Source organism: Apium graveolens, chromosome 5 (assembly GCF_009905375.1).
Source record: "Apium graveolens cultivar Ventura chromosome 5, ASM990537v1, whole genome shotgun sequence".
Lineage (NCBI taxonomy): Eukaryota > Viridiplantae > Streptophyta > Magnoliopsida > Apiales > Apiaceae > Apium > Apium graveolens.
In genome coordinates, this window is record NC_133651.1 from 249,754,449 (window position 1) to 249,774,187 (window position 19,739).

Consider the following 19,739-nt stretch of genomic DNA (forward strand, 5'->3'; position numbering starts at 1 on the left):
TTGCTTCAAATTGGAACATTTGATGGAAATGGAATGAGAGAAATGTTGAAGGCTGCTGTGAAGCCGTAAAGAGGATTGTGAGATGCAAAAAATGTGCTGCTGGTGCTGGAGACAAGATGAGTGATGCCAAATTGCCAATGATGAAGGTATAAACAGGAAGGCGGATAAAGGAGGTATCCGGGATGGGCACAGTGGTAGTGGAGGTGAAATGATAATTACCAATTAGCAAGAATCATCTAATGTTGTGATGTCAAATAAAGACAACAATGGATATCCCAGAGTCATATAGCGATGGTAAAGATTTCCATAAGACAGCAGGTCAGGATTTGAATTGCCATGACAATTGTACACAAACATGTAACAATTAACTAAAATGATCAAGCCCGATTGCAGACCATTTTGCATAAACAATACAATAATAGGCCAATTGGTTATGCAGGGAGTCCTAAAGGCAGCTGAGAAATTTGGATTCCATTACATTAAAACATAAGATAGAATATCAAAATACCACAATGATCAGTTCATATGGGCTGAAGAGCTAAGCTAAACTTCTAACCAATTTAGTTTCTTCAACTGTTAACAAATTTGAAGAAAGGCCTTTTATATGTAGCAGATCTTTCCAGATTAAGGACTAAAATGAGACGAGTCCTTTAAAGTTCGAGGCTTAAAATTATTACTTCCATCAACCAGGGCTTCCAGTGTCCTTGCTTCCAATTTATTCTCCTCAATCCACAATGAACTTTGGCGGCGCAGGTCTTCCTTCTTCTTCTCCTTTTTCTCCTGCACAAGGCTCTCTCTCTTTTTCCAATATTCCAGTTTTTCTGTTCTCTCTTTTATCTACACCAAAACAGTTGTAAGCAGGCAATACTGAGCATGACAGCCAAAAAATTTCAAGCACACTCATTTAAGAATTTTACAACTATGAGCCACAAAAAAATTGAAGCCAAGTTCAATAGAGTTGACATACAAACTGATTTACAGCAAAATATTGTCCAAGTCCTATATGATATGACCTTATTGTAGCTATCTCATAATCCAAAATAAACTTTGAAGGCAATAATAAGTGGAAATTCACACGTGCACAACTGAGACCTGGAGTTGGAAATTATATTGTCTGCATATATCTTCTACAATTTCAAAAACTTGTCCCAAAAGTTACAGGATTAGTATGTCAAAAGTAAAGAGACTTAATAAAGTTTGATGCCAGAATTTTCTCCATGCCAGAGTAGCAATATATTAGGCTGCACATTTTTATATTTCTAAAGTTTTAATATAAAAGAAAAAAAACTTAAGCTCAAGTGTCGCTTAATATTTGAAAAGAATAAATCTTTTTTACTTAGTCTGAAGTAAAGACTTACAATACCGTTCTTCCTGCTATTCACATATCATTCTGCAGTAAAAGAACCCCACAATTTGACACATGCAAATGTTTATGCATACGCTCTAAAATTATGAAACAAATGCAATATATAAAATGAAAAACACTGCAATTACATTGCTCAAAAAGAGCATAACCCATGCACAAAGCTATTTAAAAGTTCTGGACTATACAATGAAACCGAAAGATAAATAGGTGCGGCGGATACAGTTTTGTCCATTTCATTAGCATAAAAGCGTGCAAGAAAAATGACATTTATTACAAAAGTTGGCTGTCGAACATAGTACACACCTATGCTTAATTTAATGGAGACACTTTTTCCATAAGATGGTAAAACTATCTGAATCATGATGATAAGGGTGATCCATCGAAAGAAGAACCCACAATATCCATGATGCTCAAATGGAGCTAAAAAAATACTCTCACATGGTTACTACAATTACAATAGAAAAACTTAGTGGAAAAAAAAACATGAAGACAGGAGACAAGAATCAGATGCTTTGTTCTCTTACAATAATGAAGATAAGTTGTTCCTTATATTCAACTATGAAATAACACGGAGGGTATGATGCGCAATGTGGTCACAGTTACAAAATTGAAAAAGTAGACATGTAAATGGTAAATACATACAGTCGGTGGTCATATGATGCAGATATGCTCCTTATTTCTCAGGTAAGACATTTCAAAAAAAAAATTAAGGAAACAATAGTAATCATATAGTTTTAAACTATTTCCAAGTTCTCACGCAACAACAATGGACATTAAAGACAATGCAATAAGGCGGCTCAAACTAGTCCAAGAAGAAAATAGGCAGTAGCACATAATTTCACCAGCTTAATCGTTTTTTATACAAATATAAACTTTCTAACCAAGTTGCATAAAAGGTATAAACTACAGAACTCCCGAGTACTAGAGTGAGATTGGAGTGAGAAATGGACATTCATTATGTATGAACTTAATCTATGCTAAAGCACTTGAACGAGGACATTTTAAGTTCATATTCTACTTAATTTTTTGTAATAAAATAAAACTTATAGTTTCTCACAAAACCAAGTTGTATAAAATGTATAGATTACAGAACTTCCGAGTATAATAGGGTGAGTAGTGGAGAGAGAAATGGACATTCATAATGTATGAACTCAATCTATGCTAAGCACTTGAACAACGAGGCCAAAGACTATAAGTTCCTTTTCAACAAAGACAAACACCCCTAATATCTTTGCATCCAATTCCGACCCTCTATCCAACAAATAGACCTATATCATCTTTGCATCCAGTTATGACCCTCTATCCGACAAACAGCATTATATCATCTTTGCATCAAACTCTGACCCTCTATACCACAAACAATCATATATATCAAACTCTGACCCTCTATCCTCCAACTCTGATCCTCTATTCGACAAACAATGAATCCTATATCATCTTTAAATCCCACTCTGACCCTCTATCTGACAAACAATCCTGTACTTTTATAAGCTTAGCCTAGAAAATACCCCTAATAACAGCTTAATGGTTTAACCCTCAATGGACGCATGTATGTGTGCACATATTTAAATACTAGTATTGACCTAACCCGAAAACCACCCATTACTAGTAGGTATTTGGTTCCACAAAAATAGACAAATTTTCTCTTACATTTGTTATATAATTACACTGATATCCACAATTTTAATATCGCGCAATCGCATACTTTGGATATCAACAGATAACCGCAAAGCAAATGTAATATAAAAAAAACCGAGTTAATCATAAAACATACGAGCATTTTCCGAAACTCCTCCTCAGCCAGCAATCTTTCAGCAGCCTGGACCTTCTTAGCTTCCAACTTAGCCGCTTTCCGTTGTTGATTGGCAACCCGAAGAGCTTCCTTCTTGGCCTCATCTTTCCTCATCTTGTCAATCCTCTGGACTTCCATTTCTTGAATATACTCTTTTCGAACCTCTTTGACTTGCTTAGCATACTGTCTTCTTAGCATAGCAAGCTTCCAATTGGCGTCCTTAGGGTTCTTGGGTGGGTCCCAGCTGTTGAGGAATTGATTTGGGGAAGTGTAAGAGTGAGTGTTCTGGTGGTGGGTGTGGTGGGTTTGTGGGGATGATGACGAAACGGCGGCGTATTGGCGGGTTGAGAAGAAGAGGGGTTTTAGGGTTTGCGTTTTGGAGTTTGATCGGAGGAAGAGTGATGCCATTGAGATTGGTGGATTTGTGAAATGAAGATTAAGGTTTTGATTGGGGTTTAGACTGTTAAACATTTCTACTAAAAAAATAAAGAGGAAGGTACAAATAAATTAAATAAATAAAATTATACTCCTTCTGTCTCATTGAATATTATACGGCACGTTTTTCAATATTTATTTAAAACATAACTTCACAATATTTTTTTAAAAAAAATTTTGAATAAAAGTTTCATGTTTAAACTTTTATTCAAAAAAAAAATTGAAAAAAACATTATCAAACTATACTTTATAGAAGTCTCAAAATACATGCAAATAGTAAATGTATATAATTGAATGGGACGGAGGGAGTAATTAACAAAATATCATCATTTTATAATATTGTCTTATGCGTAAAAAATATATCTGTACTAGTCTATACTATCTATATCTATACTATCTATATTAGTTTTATATCGGTGCAATGCACTCGGTGATTTATAAATATTTTATAATATTTATTTTTTTAAAAAAATTGCTATGTTTGTTAATTTAGTTCTATAATTTAATTTTATTTACTTTTAGTGGTAATAATATATATTATTATATTAAAAACGAAATAATGAAAGTTTAGTTGGTAGTTTATGCATCGTAATTATAGTAATATTTAAAACACTCTTATAAATAGATTAATATTTATGATAGAATTATTTAAATATAAATAGAATTGTAATATGTCTAATAGTCTTGATTTATATAAAATAATATATAATATTCACTCGAAATAATAAATAATACTCACTCGAGTTGGTTAAATAAAATTTTACTAGTGATTCAGCCTTAAATAGAAATTAAAAATTAACTACACACAGTTACTTAGATTACAGTTACCTAGATTCATGTTAAAATTAAAATTAAACTTAAAATAAGAAAATAATTAGCATAAATTTTTATCTTTGATACATTATTTTTTTACCATAAATCCGGGTTTAAACAAATTGAAATAAAATAAATTTAAATATAATTAGTTGGATTTAATCGGTATACCAAACTAAAGATAATTCGTATATGATCTAAAATTTACCTTTAAATTAAAACAAAATTATCTTTCATAAAAACACATATTGACATTAATAAAACTATATCTCCTAATTAGTGACACTTTTTAAACTAAAACAACACTAACTTATATAAATGTATATTTAAAATTATTATATATTATTAAAAAATTCTAATAATTAAATTTCTGAGTTATATATATAACTTTATTTAATTTTAGAATGTGAATTTGATGTATTTTTATGTTTTGTAATTTTGAAATTAACAAAATTTGTAGTATTTTATTTTTTCCTAAATATCATTGTTATGTTGTATAGAATAATTTTTTCGTTCATTTTAGTGAAATTATTTTTTATTAAACTTATTTACAACTATATTTTTGCAAATTATTAAATTCAATAATTCTAAACATTTACTTTTTGTGTAATTTTACATTATATATTTTAATTTGTGTTTAATATTTTAGCCTAAATACTGGAAATATTTGTGTAGTGATTTTGAAAAATATAATTTACATTTAATTATTATAGTACTTTTAAATATATCTTATTAGATTTGTATTTTCAATTTTGAATTGTAATAGTTTATTATTATTATTATTATTATTATTATTATTATATTTCTTCCTAATTTTTATGTTTTATAGGATTAATATACTCTAAATTTCGTAAAAGTCATTCCGTAATTTTTTTATTTTACAAAATGAAACAAAACATATATAATATTTATCCCTAAATACAATCTAAATGTGTTTCTCATTTTATAAGATAAAAATTAAAATTATTTACTAAAAAATATTTTAAATCAAAATTGCCCATTTCATTTCTTTAAAAAAAATGATATTACGATAAACTGATTAACAAATGATTTGTTGATTGTTACTTTTATTTAGTTTTTATTAAGATAATTTTTTCTTGTATTATATGTAGAACACTTTTAACATTATTTTATATCATTTAAGAATATATAGTTATAGTTCAATTTCTTAATTAATTACCTATTGTGTTTGTTATACATATTATTAAATATTATAATATTATAATAGAATAAATGAAATAAATATAATCTAATGTATTTTATTAGATTTGTGTTTCAATTTCTATAAAGTTTTTGAAAGACAATTCGTAATTTTCCCCTTTTACAAAATCAAACAAAAAAATATAATAGTTTTACCTAAATATAATCTAAACATTTTTCTTATTTTATAAGACACGAATGAAAATTATCAATTAAAAACTATTTTAAATCAAACTTACCCTTTTCAATATTTTTTTTAAAAAAATGATACTGTTTTGACCCGATTATAAATTATTTGTTATTTGTTACTTATATTTATTTTTATTAAGATAATTGTTGCTTGTATTATATATAATTATAGTTCAATTTCTTAAGTAATGTTTGTTATACATATTATTAGATACTATAGTAGAATAATAGAATAAATGAATAAATATAGTCTATATTATACGTACTTTAGCACGTGCAACCCCACCTATGTGACGACCAAACCATACCACCCAAACCCCCTTACTCCAATTATATATAGGATATAACTATCTATATTATACTATAATAACCGGAATGAGATATAATTTGGTATACATTTTTTTGGTTGGTTTGGTTATCTCCTTTTATGACCGTTGGATCTTTTTAATCAAGTGATTAGGATCGTTAGATTCAAATACTAAAAGAATATAAACTACTCAAGCTCTCAAGTTCGAACTCCGCCAACAACTAATATTTATATTATTATTTATACAATACTAAAGCTCCAGGTTCGAATCTCACCAACGCAAATATTTATATTATTATTTATACACGACCCAAAGATTCAGGTTCGAATCCTGCCAACAACAAATATTTATATAATTAATAAATATACTAATAAGGTAATAATCCAAAAAGAAATTTATTATAATTTTAAATAATATGAAAATATTAATAAAGACCCGTGCATCGCACGGGTTGTAAAGTTAGTATATTATAATAGACGAAACATTAAAAGTTTGGTAGTCGGTTGTTCAGTACTTGCTGAAATTACTTATCCACCCTTACCTATTTATTTTAATTCTAATTGATGTTGGTGAATCAATTCTAATTTTAATTGATATTAAAGTCAGGTTCCTCCACCAATTTAAATTTAATTTTATATCCAACTCTATATCACTATAATTGATATTAAAGTCAACTTCTTCTACCAATTTAAATTAATTTTTTCTACCAATTTTAATTCCATTATATTGAGTTTTATATTATTCTAATTGATATTTCTGGCTAAAATATATTTAGGCAAACTAAATATAATTAATTGGCTTTGGTTGATATAATGGGCCTCGGACTAAAACGTAATAATAAATATTACTGATCCGACTATAAAATTAAAATAATAATATATATTATTCTTCGAGGAAAAATATATTATACAATTGATCAAAACACACACAAAATTAAAATTAAAATACAATTCAACTAACTAAAAAAATAATATATAATAATTATGCGGACTAAAACAAAACTATCTTATAAATATCGACTTAAAAAACCTATATAGTATTAAAAAACATGTGTGATCCGTGCATCGCACGCGTTTTAAGCTAGTATTATATTAAAGTCAAAATATTAAAAGTTTGATTGTTGTTTCTCTTGTCACTCCACATCCCTTAGGTTTAAATTGATGAAAACCGTTACATATAAATCTTAAAAATTATTATTCAATAATTATAATGTCTGAATCCCATAAGAAATATTTTAAAGTTATAATTTAATATATATATATAATCAAGTTAACCGTGTATCGTATGAGTTATATATTAATTTATATTTATAGCCGCTTTAGTTTTAGATCATACAATTATGACTCAGGTGATGAAAACAAATAAAATAGTAATAGATCTATTTTAAATAAAAAAATTTATCATTATTAATTAAATAATTACAAATCTTATATGCTCAAAAGGACTTATACTATCAATTCAACCTTTTTCTTGAGTTAAATATTTTAAGAGAAATACTTTAAGGGGTCATTTGTTAAATCTGAATCATTATTTCTAAATGATAAAAATTTCTGGATGATCAACTGATCTGAACGAGAAGGTGACTAGAAAATATGAATGAATTAATGTTATTTGCTGATATTTTTTCTAAATTATCTGGATAACAATAATCTAATTATTTTTCAAAAAAAAATCTTAGACAAAAATTTCAAGTGCTTAATCATGTAACTAAAAAATGAATATAAAACGTGTTTTTATATAATAACAAATGATATTAAATTACTATAAAATTAGTTTGACAATATTAGTTTATATCTCTCTTATAAAACATGTAACTATAAAAATACATATGATATATGAAAACCCAAATTTTTTGTTGCATAAATTGAATATTACTGGCCGGGTGGATGACCTCAGAAGACATAAAGGTTAAAAGAAAACAAGTATAGCATATTGAGTATTTTTGCAAATACGGGTGGTGTTTATATTTATGGTTTTTCCTTAAAATTTTATTAAATTGAGGTAATTTACCTGAGGACACCCTCTGACCCTATTTTATATATTATAATAATATAATTAGCTTAATTCGAATATAAACTTTTCTTAAAAATTATTAAGCCGAAAAGGAGAACCCAAAACTATTTGTACAAAAGTTGGGTAGTGGATTTCAGGACTGGTTCAGCCATATCTTTGGGCTCCAGTCATCCAGCTAAATTGTACGCTTTGTCCATAAATTCTTGTGCCGTCCAGTAACTAGCAAATATTAAACAAATGATCTGAAACATACAATGCCTCAGATTCAGTTCCACTGGTTTCGTTAAGTGGTTATCAAATGACCCCTAAGTCTCAAAATTATTCTGAAAACTATGCTCACACGCGGAGCATACAAAATTAAATTTGACGTGATCTGACGATTGGTGTATAAAATATGCACAAATTAAAAGACTGCGTCTAACGAGAACAACTTTTGTGTATACAACTTTGGTGTATATTTTAGGATGAGAGCAATAGTCAAACCTGAAATTAAATGGCTCGATAGATAATATGATATTCTAACTGACAAAGCAAATGGGACAGTCTCTTATGCAAATGGGACAGTCCCTTTACAAATGAGACAGGGTATGGGACAGTCTCTTTTAACTACAGAAAAATAAATTACTGAAATATAAATGCAATAATAAAGAAATTAAACAATGCAGAACACCAAGAGTTTTCACTTGGTTCGGCCCCTAGTCCTAGTCTATGGCCTACATCCAAGTCCCTATGCCAACTAGCATAGAGAATGTATTATATCCACTTAAAACAAAGTACTTACAAACTTTCCTTGATTACAAACTTGGCCCACTTGAAAGAAACCTTTCCCTAGCACACAGCTACCTAGCACACAACTACTTGGACGTCCTCTTGTAATCAAACTCCCACAACCCGGGACAAGTGATATAATACACCTTTCAGATACAAGAATAGAATGTGAAAGATTACAACTCAAACTAGGCTTCTTGTTTAACTGGATGTATATCTCGGGTATAAAGAACAAGAAGGTGTTTTTAGATGATAAAAGATTGACGTGCAAGCATTAGCCACAAATCTAAAAATAGTGAGTTGTATTTATAGGCAAAGTTCTAACATATATATTTTCAAACAAAGGATAAGATCGATAAGATTTGAAAACAAGTTTGTTTGAAAATATTTGAATTAATCTTGAAGGCTAATCTGTTAGTTTGTTTGAAATAGATAAACCAAGTAAAAGATAGATTTTGAATAATTCAAACTTGGTTTATATGATAGGGTTTGTTTGAGATAAGTTAAAAGATATTTATCCAGGTAAACAAGATTTACATAAAAACCCTAATCCTTATCTGTAGACTTGCAAAACATCCGGATAAGTCTTATTGAATCATTCTTGTTGCATTAATCCATTCTGTTGAGACATCATTAGAAACCATGAAATTAACAATCTCCCCCTTTTATGATGATGACAAATTGCTCCCCCTATCAAAAACACTTAAAGCTCCTGGAGGTAGAAAGTTAGCAAGAACAGAATATAACAAGTATAATATGAATGCAACAATGTGAATGAGACAGTAAGATATGTTAAGGATGAATGAAACAGTATGCATATAATGAGAATGAGACATACAAATGAGACAACCTCAATTATATATAAAACTTAGAAACCCAAAGAACAACCCACCCATTCAACCAGGGTGTCCAGTTGTCTTTCAAAACATTCATCATTCATCAACCAAAACAACTTAGTCTGAAACACAAACATCAAAGCATCATAAAATCATAAAATATAACCACATAAAATCATAGTCTTAAAACATAACAAACCAAATCAAAGTCTTAAAAACTCAAATAAAAAACTCAAACAATTCCTCCCCCTTCATCATCGTAAAAGGCTTAATCTGAGTCGTCCACATTAACTAGAGCCTTCCCTTTGTCTTTTCCCGAACCCGAAGCTTTATCCTTGGCAGTTGGAAAGACAGGAGCAGAACCATATTCTGAGAAGAGCTTGTCAAAAACATCTTTAGCTGGTACTTTGTCGTCCCGTTCACGAAGCTAGTCAAAGATCTTCGCTTTGTATTCTTCCCGCATCATGCTGAAGACCGAAGGTGGAGGGATGGCAGGAAGTGGCAGAGGAGCTGTAATCTCTTCCAAAGTACAATCGCCTATCCAGTCACGCTTCTTATGCCAGTACATTTTGCTCTTGTCCTGCATAGCGGACAGCTGCCGCGACACAAACTTTGTTTCGGAGCCCAACTTAAAGAACAACTTCACAAACTCTTTTTCCAAGGCCTTAGCCGAGGAAACTAGACCCTCTTGAAGGGTGCCAAACTCAAAGTCCAGAGTCTTAGACAACTTAACATCAGAAGCATGCAAAACTGATAGCTTTGCATTGATTAAATCCAAGGAAGAACAAACAAACTTACGAAACAACTCAAACGAAGCATGCATCATACTAACCTGTGAGGTTAGCGAACCTAAAGTCTCAACAGACGCAAAGTGTTGATTAAGATTAGCCAAAGCGGCAGAATTTTCATTTAATTTAATCAACAAGGAATTAAGGAAAGTGTTTGTAGGCTGATCAAAGGGGTCAGACGCATAGTTTGAGGACTTAGGAATTCCACCAACTGTCCTATGAGAATCATCAAAAACTAACTCATTCGACTCAGAAATAATTAAACCATTCAAGGTTAACACTGACAAATCAAAATCAACCAAAATTTTGTCAGACACAGAAACAGGGGTCAACACACGAAAGTATTCAAACACACGAGATAGAAGACCAGGGTACGGTAAATACATAGAACCATGGTTGACACAATGACTCAAATTGGTTATAATTAATGAAGCAATATCGCACTGAATCTTTTTCATAAAAAAAGACATAAGAATATAATCTTGGAAAGTGACTCTATCACGGTCAGATTTGCGAGGGAGTACGTTTGTATGAAATAAACGAAACAATAAAAGAGAGACATGAGTTAAATCGTTTACCAGCGGTTTGACAGATACTGAAATGAAATTGTCGCCAAGAATGACTTTGAGTTGTTCCTCATAATGAAGGCCGAGAATATCTTGAAAAGCTTGATGAGTAGTCGACGGACAAATTCCCTTGTCAGAAACAAACCGAATTCCCTTGCACCTCCGAGAACACAATATTACCATCCAGAATACGAAGCTTGGCATAAAATTCTTTCACTAACTCAGGATAAATAACCTCCAGGGGCGACAACAACGACGAACAACCAACTGACTCAAACAACTCCACAACACCGACTTTCTTCAAAAGATCCAAATCACACAGACGTCCCTTCAAAATTAACTTTGACATCACCTTCGAAATATTTTCTTTTGCATGTCGCTCAAAAGAACTATCAGATGCCCCGTTAGACACTTCATATTCCAATTTATCGACTCTTTGACGCTTTGAACCTGAGGCTGCATTGATTGGGGTTCGTTGAGAGGCGGATCGAGAACGGGTGAACGGAGTCGATTTACGTGCCATGGAAAAAGATTGAGAAATTAGAAGAGAGATGAAAAGGGTTTGAGTGTTTTAGGAGAGAGTAGATGAATAAGAAAATGAAAAGGTTAAGAAGATGGGCTTAAATAGAGAAGAGAACTGAAGAGTTAGAGATGGAAGTGGAAACGAACAGAGGAGAGAAAAAAATGATGTACTGAAAAGAAAGTACATGCATGAAATACGAGGAGGTGATAAGTTAAATCAAAAGATATCCTAAATCTATAAGCAATAAACACTCAATAACACACGGACTAAAAATAATAAAATATAATAATACTAATAATTACAAAACAGATAAACACATATAGTAAAAATCGATTAACACAGAACTAAATTAGCTAATTATCACGAAAACAAAAATATATATGAATATTATGACAAAATGCACAATTAATCACATAAAATTACATGGAACACATACCTAGTTCACGACGCATTACACAAAATATATCTTCAGCTAAAGGCTTAGTGAAGATATCTGCACGCTGTTTCTCAGTAAATATGTAAATAAGCTCAATATTACCTTTAGAAACATTATCTCGAAGAAAATGATGACGAACATCAATATGCTTAGTACGAGAATGCATGACAGGATTTTTAGAAATATTAATTGCAGAGGTATTATCACAATAAATATGAATATTTGAATAAGAAATACCAAAATCCTGCAATGTTTGTTGCATCCATAAAATTTGAGCACATCAACTTCCAGCTTCAATGTACTCTCCTTCAGCAGTAGAAATAGCTACAGAAGTTTGCTTTTTACTATGCCATGCAATCAAACAATCTCCTAAAAATTCACAAGCACCACTTGTGCTTTTTCTATCAATATGTGACCCTGCATAGTCAGTATCTGAAAAACCGATTAAGTCAAAGGAAGAGGAGCTTGGATAAAATAATCCCAAGTCACTCGTACCTTTCAAATATTTAAAAATACGTTTAACGACATTCAAATGAGATTCTTTAGGTTGAGATTGAAAACGAGCACACAAGCATACACTATACATAATGTCAGGTCGTGAGGCAGTTAAATATAACAATGAACCAATCATACCTCGAAATTTAATGACATCTACAGGTGTACCTTGTTCATCCTTTGTAAGCTTAATTGAAGTACTCATCGGAGTTGATTTAGGTGTGACATGATCCAATGCAAATCTTTTGAGTAAATCCTTTATGTACTTGCCTTGGTGAATAAATATTCCTGCATTAGACTGATTAATTTGAAAACCTTTGAAGTACTGCAATTCACCCATCAAACTCATATCGAATTCCTTATGCATGCAATCAGAAAACCACTTACACAAAGATTCGTTAGAAGATCCAAATATTATATCATCAACATAAACTTGAACTAAAAGAAAGTTATCACGTTTATGAAAAATAAAGAGAGTTGGATCGAGTGTACCGCGAATAAAACCATTGTTCACAAGAAACTGACTGAGACGCTCGTACCAACAACGAGGGGACTGTCTCAATCAATAGACATATTTCTTGAGCTTGTAAACATAGTTAGGGTACTTCTCATGAATAAAACCTGGAGGCTGCTTCACGTAAACTTCTTCCTTGAGATAGCCATTTAGAAAAGCGCTCTTGACATCCATCTGGTAGAGCTTGAACTTCTTGTGAGCTGCAGAATAGCTTCTAACCGAGCTACTGGAGCATAAGTCTCGTCGTAATCGATTCCTTCCTGCTGGTTGTATCCCTAAGCAACCAAACGAGCTTTATTTCGAATGATATTTCCATCTTCATCCTTCTTATTCTTGAAACCCCAACGAGTACCAATAATTTTGGCATCCTGAGGAGGTGGGACGAGTTCCCAAACATCAAAACGCTCGAACTGATTAAGTTCTTCCTGCATAGCAACTGACCAATGTTCATCTGCAACTGCTTCTTGAGCGTTCTTTGGTTCGAACTCAGCAACAAAAGCACAGAATGCACACAAATTGTAAAATATGCTTCGAGTAGAAATCCCTTGATCTAAATCAGTGAGAAGATTATCTGGTGGATGATTCTTAACAGTCCTAGAAGACTTAGGAAGTTGAATATTACTCATCTCTTCCACATTAGAATTGTCTGCCTGGAAATGAATCGGAGTTGTCTCATTCAAAAGAGACTGCCTCATTTCCGCTTGTGAAGATTTATCCAAAGGAGCAACAGATATCACATTCGAAACACTATCAGGAGTCTTTGGAGATCCAAAAGATTCATCTGAAGATTGATTAGATCCTGAAGAATTATCAGAAGACTGAGATGAACCTGGAGAGTTTTGGCTGCTTGATTTGTCAGAATGAGACTGACTCTTTTCAGAATGAGACTGTCTCATTTGGGAATGAGACGGTAGATCCGCAGTGTCTTCATCAATTGGAGATATATTCCTTGAGGATTCATTGAAAGCAATATTGATGGATTCTTCTACTTTGTTCTTGACAGAATTATAAACACGATAAGCTTTTCTTATTGTAGAATATCCCAAGAAGATTCCTTCCGTAGATTTTGCATCGAACTTGCCTCGATTATTTTGAGTATCTAAAATAAAACACTTTGAACCAAATACTCGAAAATAACTGATGTTAGGAGTCTTTTTCTTAAGCAATTCATAGGGAGTTTTAAGCAATATAGGACGAATAAGTACTCTATTTAAAACATAACAGGAAGTGTGTACCTCTTCAGCCCAAAATTTTCTTGGAAGCTTACTCTTATGCAGTAGAGTTCTGGCAGTTTCCTGTAATGCCCTATTTTTGCGTTCCACTACTCCGTTCTGCTGAGGAGTATGAGGAGCTGAGAATTCATGAGTAATTCCTCTCGATTTGCAGAAGGTAATGAAATCCTTCTCGAATTCACCTCCATGATCGCTACGAATTGTTTTGAGCTTAAAGGAATACTTAGTCTCAAGGTTAGTAATACGATCCCTAAACTCAACAAAAGCTTCATCCTTAGTACGTAAAAATAGTACCCAAGTAAAACGAGAATAATCATCAACTATAACAAAAGCATAATTCTTACCTCCCAAACTTACATACCTTTTTGGACCAAAAAGATCTAGATGAAGAAGCTGCAAAGGGTCAGTTATTGACACACGATTCTTAGCAGTGAAAGATATTTTTACCTGTTTTCCTAGCTGACATGTTGTGCAAGGTTTAATCTTCTTGAATTTCAGTTTGAGTAGACCTCGTACCAGATCATGAGAAGATATCTTCCGAAGAAGATCCATGTGAACATGACCTAAATGTCGATGCCAAAGATTCTGCTGATCTTGAACAGTAGCAAGACATATTTTCTCCTACTGTTCATCAAAATCTAACATAAAAATATTCCCTTTCCTTTTGGCAACTAAAGCAAACTCGTTAGTCTTAGTACCGATATAGCATACATCTTTATCAAACTTAAGTTTATGACCAACATCAGTAAGTTGACTTACACTAATAAGATTGTATTTCAAACCATCAACTAAACGAACGTTAGAAATAGCAAACCTATCATTACCAATGGTGCATTTTCCAATAATTCGGATGATGTTAGAATCTCCAAGAGTAACTAAACCACCTTCCTTGGCAACTAGAGTAGAAACTTGGATTTATCACCTGTCATGTGACGTGAACAATCACTGTTGATGATCCATTTATTTTGCGAAACATGGATATTCAAGCAAACCTGTAAAAAATTGCTTTATCTCTTAGGTACCCACTTAACCTTGGGTCCTAGTTGGTTAGTATCACAGATCTTATATAAATGTCTATCTGATTTCTTAATCCACATCTGAACAATATTAACAGATGTATTAGCAGACTTATATCTAGCAGACGATTTATGAGATGATTTAGATGAGTGGCCCTTGATTCCACATAATCTAGATTCAGATGTAATGTGACCAGCTTTGCCATAATCTCGACATTTCTCATAAGGCATCTTATACTTCATAGTTTCTCGCTTGTAACCGCCTTGAAATGCACGTTTCTTGATTGATTCACATCCTAAACCTCCTTTATCAAGAGAAGATATTTGTTCACCAAGAAGAGCATTCAAAGTTCCTTTTCCATGAAAGCATTTCGCTAAATCCTTTTCAAGTTGTGCCATTTTTACTTTAATTCTGGAACCAGGGGATCAGGTACACTGTCTCTTTTGACAGTTTCTGGATCAACAGAAATTGACTCTTTCTTCAAAGCTTCAAGATAGACATCTTTCATCTCAATCTCATTTTTGAGATATTGATTTTCCTCAGTAAGTTTTGAAACCCTTTCAAGCAAGGATTTGTTTTCAGCAACCAAGGCTTCATCCTTCATGGGATCATCCATTTCACTAAGAACTTCACTTAGTGCTTGTTTTAAATAAGCATTCTTTTCTTTAAGCTTCTTAACCTGGACCTGCAATTTCAACATCGATGAAGACATATTTGAATTATACTTTATATTTTGTACCTCATCATTGTCACTGGAGCCGTCCTCGAGTCCTGCAAAGCAAAGTTGAGCAACTTCATCATCTGAATCGATCTCTACGTCAGATTCATCATCACTCCAAGTAATTAATGCCTTCTTTTTGTTCTTCAGCTTGTAGCAGTCCTTTTTGAAATGTCCTTTCTTTCCACACTCAAAACAAGTGTCCTTGCTTTGATTTGTTTTATTTTCCTTGCTCGGAATAGATTTGAAGTCCTTATTTGGAAACTGTGACTTCATAGGTCATTTGGTGGCATTCCGTTTGGCAAGAAATTTATGAAACTTCTTGGTCAGAAGAGCGATCTCTTCATCAGAATCATCAGGAGACTCATCAGCTTCGGCATTGAGTGTAAGAGTCTTTTTACGAGGAGCTTCATCTTCTTCATCATATCTTCGTAGCTGATTTTTGAACTCTTCCAATTCACTGAAGAGTGTTAAAGTGTCCATGGTTGAAAGAAGTGTTGAATCCTGCAGAATTGTAACCTTTGGAGCAAACTTCTTTGGCATTGCTCTGAGGATTTTCCTATTGATCTCAGATTAAGGAATGATCCTTTCCAGAAGTGAGATAGAGTTCATCAATGTCAAGAATCTCCCTTGAGCATCTCACACGCTTTCATCTCTTTCCAACCTGAAACCTTCATAGTCACTCATGAGCATACTTAATTTTACTTCACATACCTTAGAAGTGCCTTCGTGGCTGACTTTGATCGTATCCCAGATCTGTTTGGCCGTAGTACATGCTGATACTTTTCGTAACTCGGTAGCTACCATGCCATTAAGAAGAGAGTTCATAGATTTAGCATTGGAGTTCAATGCATTCACTTCTTCAGGAGAGAGATCCTTGAGGGATTTTGGCTTCCTATCTTTCATTGAAGTTGTAAAACCATTTTCTACAGCATCCCATTCGAATGCATCACGCTGGAGAAAGATTTTCATCCGGTACTTCCAGTCATTGTAGTTTTCAGCACCATGAAGCAGTGGTGGATAATTATTTGAATACCTATCTGGTTGAGCCATGAATCAAAATAAACACTAAAAAGAGAATTAAATGCACCTGCTCTGATACCAATTGAAATTCAATGGCTTGATAGATAGTATGATATTCTAACTGACAAAGCAAATGGGACAGTCTCTTATGCAAATGGGACAGTCCCTTTACAAATGAGACAGGATATGGGACAGTCTCTTTTAACTGCACAAAAATAAATTACTGAAATATAAATGTAGTAATAAAGAAATTAAACAATGCATAACACCAAGAGCTTTCACTTGGTTCGGCCCCTAGTCCTAGTCTATGGCCTACATCCAAGTCCCTATGCCAACTAGCATAGAGAATGTATTATATCCACTTAAAACAAAGTACTTACAAACTTCCCTTGATTACAAACTTGGCCCACTTGAAAGAAACCTTTCCCTAGCACACAGCTACTTGACCGTCCTTTTGTAATCAAACTTCCACAACCCGGGACAAGTGATATAATACACCTTTCAGATATAAGAATAGAATGTGAAAGATTACAACTCAAACCAGGCTTCTTGTTTAACTGGATGTATATCTCAGGTATAAAGAACAAGAAGGTGTTTTCAGATGATAAAAGATTGACGTGCAAACATTAGCCACAAATCTGAAAATAGTGAGTTATATTTATAGGCAAAGTTCTAACAGATATATTTTTAAACAAAGGATAAGATAGATAAGATTTGAAAACAAGTTTGTTTGAAAATATTTGAATTAGTCTTGAAGGCTAATCTGTTAGTTTGTTTGAAATAGATAAACCAAGTAAAAGATAGATTTTGAATAATTCAAACTTGATTTATAAGATAGGGTTTGTTTGAGATAAGTTAAAAGATATTTATCTAGGTAAACAAGATTTACATAAAAACCCTAATCCTTATTTGTAGACTTGCAAAACATCCGGATAAGTCTTGTTGAATCATTCTTGTTGCGTTAATCCATTCTGTTGAGACATCATCAGAAACCATGAAATTAACAAAACCGGGACAGTTGACACTTATACGCATCAAAAGGCTAATAAGGGTCATGTTACCGACAATAGTGTGTTATCTAACATACTATTTCAGGGGTAGATTTATTTTTCAAGCGCCACAAAATTAAGGAAATTTTTTTAGTCTTGCGTGAATATTTTCCGTCAAATGATTTTTCTCCCTTCCGCGGATCACTTTCACGAAAAATATCCGCGGAAAACTAAAAAAATTTCCTTATACCTGGCCATTTCTAAGGGTTCTCGGACAGTGTGTTAAATATGACTTATTTAGCACACGATTATTAAGGATTACCTCCCATAACTAAAATGGTTAGTTAAATGATTGTTATCTAAAAATTGAATCTCTAAAAATTGAATATTTAAGAGTTTTTACTTAGTGGTATTATTAGCTATAATGGTTATCCATATTCAATAAAATTATTTTATTATTATTTATATATATATATATGAAAATTTTATATGTTAAAATAAATTTAGTATATATTTAGTTAAATACAAGTAAAACTATAAATAATATATTCAATGAAAATATATTAAATATAATAGCATTTTAATATATATTATTGAAATATAATAACATATTTAAATATAATCTATATATTCTTAATGATTACTCCTTAATTTACCCATTTTCCAAATGGGTACCCATAACCCATATTAAGTATAAAATCACTAGATCCATGGATATATCCACAAAATTTACCCAATGGGTAAATAAATTTACCCATGACCCATATTAAGTATAAAATCTATATATCCATGGATATATCCATATAAGTTTACCCATTTTTTTACCCATCAAAACACTAAACATGGACATTTTTTGAATTTTAAAATTTAAACATCTTATCTAAGGAAAGATTTGCATGATTTTCTCACATCTGTTACCACACTAATTCAATGATAATTATTGATTTCGTTATTCTCTCTCATTCTTTGCAAGCATGACCTAATATTGGATCTACCCGGTTATCTATGATTCTGTTTTTATAACTGATAACGTGATTTTAGCAGCCATTAACCAACCCTAGATATAACTTTCTTCTATGCACGAATATATCAATTCAAATTCAAAAATCCATGATCTTTTTTCATGGATATATTTCATCTTGCCTTTCAAACTTAGATTAACCATAACTGCAATATCTTTTTCATGTGTTCTTCTTTTATAGGTCGCAAGCGACCCCCTCTCGGGCCTTCTTCTGGCAATAAAGGTTCGATCTTTTACTGGAGTCCATAAGGAATATATTGTGTGTTTTCATAATCAATGTGTTTTTGATGTTGTTGTAGGTTATCGGAAGAAAATAACCCAACTCTTTGGTATTTCCAGTGTTGAAGTCCGACAAATACAGTCAGATGTGGCTGAGAAAAAAAATCCCATTTTTTCATCCTCTCTAATGTCAGGTATGCCATTAATAAATATAGTTTCTGTTTTGCTGAAACGGATAATATTTACATTAAGACCCTTTTTTCTGTAGGACGTGAACGACTCCCTCTTGGTTCTTGCAATCGTTATTCCGAATCTAAAGGTTAGACTTTTTGTTTCACAAACTAATTTTCTCAGTGATTAGTAGCAGTCATTTGCCTCGCAAGTCCAAATATGTTTATGTACCTTCGTTCCTCAATTTGTAGGAGGTATTGGCCACTGTTCTGATTTGTATAAAAATATGACTACATCCCAGGAGTAT

General features: G+C 32.1%; 1 protein-coding gene across 1 annotated transcript; it reads right to left on the reverse strand.

Annotated features, from left to right (window-relative positions):
- Positions 1-451: 451 nt before the first annotated feature.
- Positions 452-3,627, reverse strand: LOC141725042 (uncharacterized). Its single transcript, XM_074527416.1, has 2 exons — positions 3,141-3,627; positions 452-837 (listed from the first exon to the last, which is right to left on the reverse strand). The coding sequence occupies exons 1-2, from the start codon at positions 3,564-3,566 to the stop codon at positions 625-627; spliced, it is 639 nt and encodes a 212-aa protein (XP_074383517.1). The 5' UTR covers positions 3,567-3,627; the 3' UTR covers positions 452-624.
- Between the last annotated feature and the right edge of the window lie 16,112 nt (positions 3,628-19,739).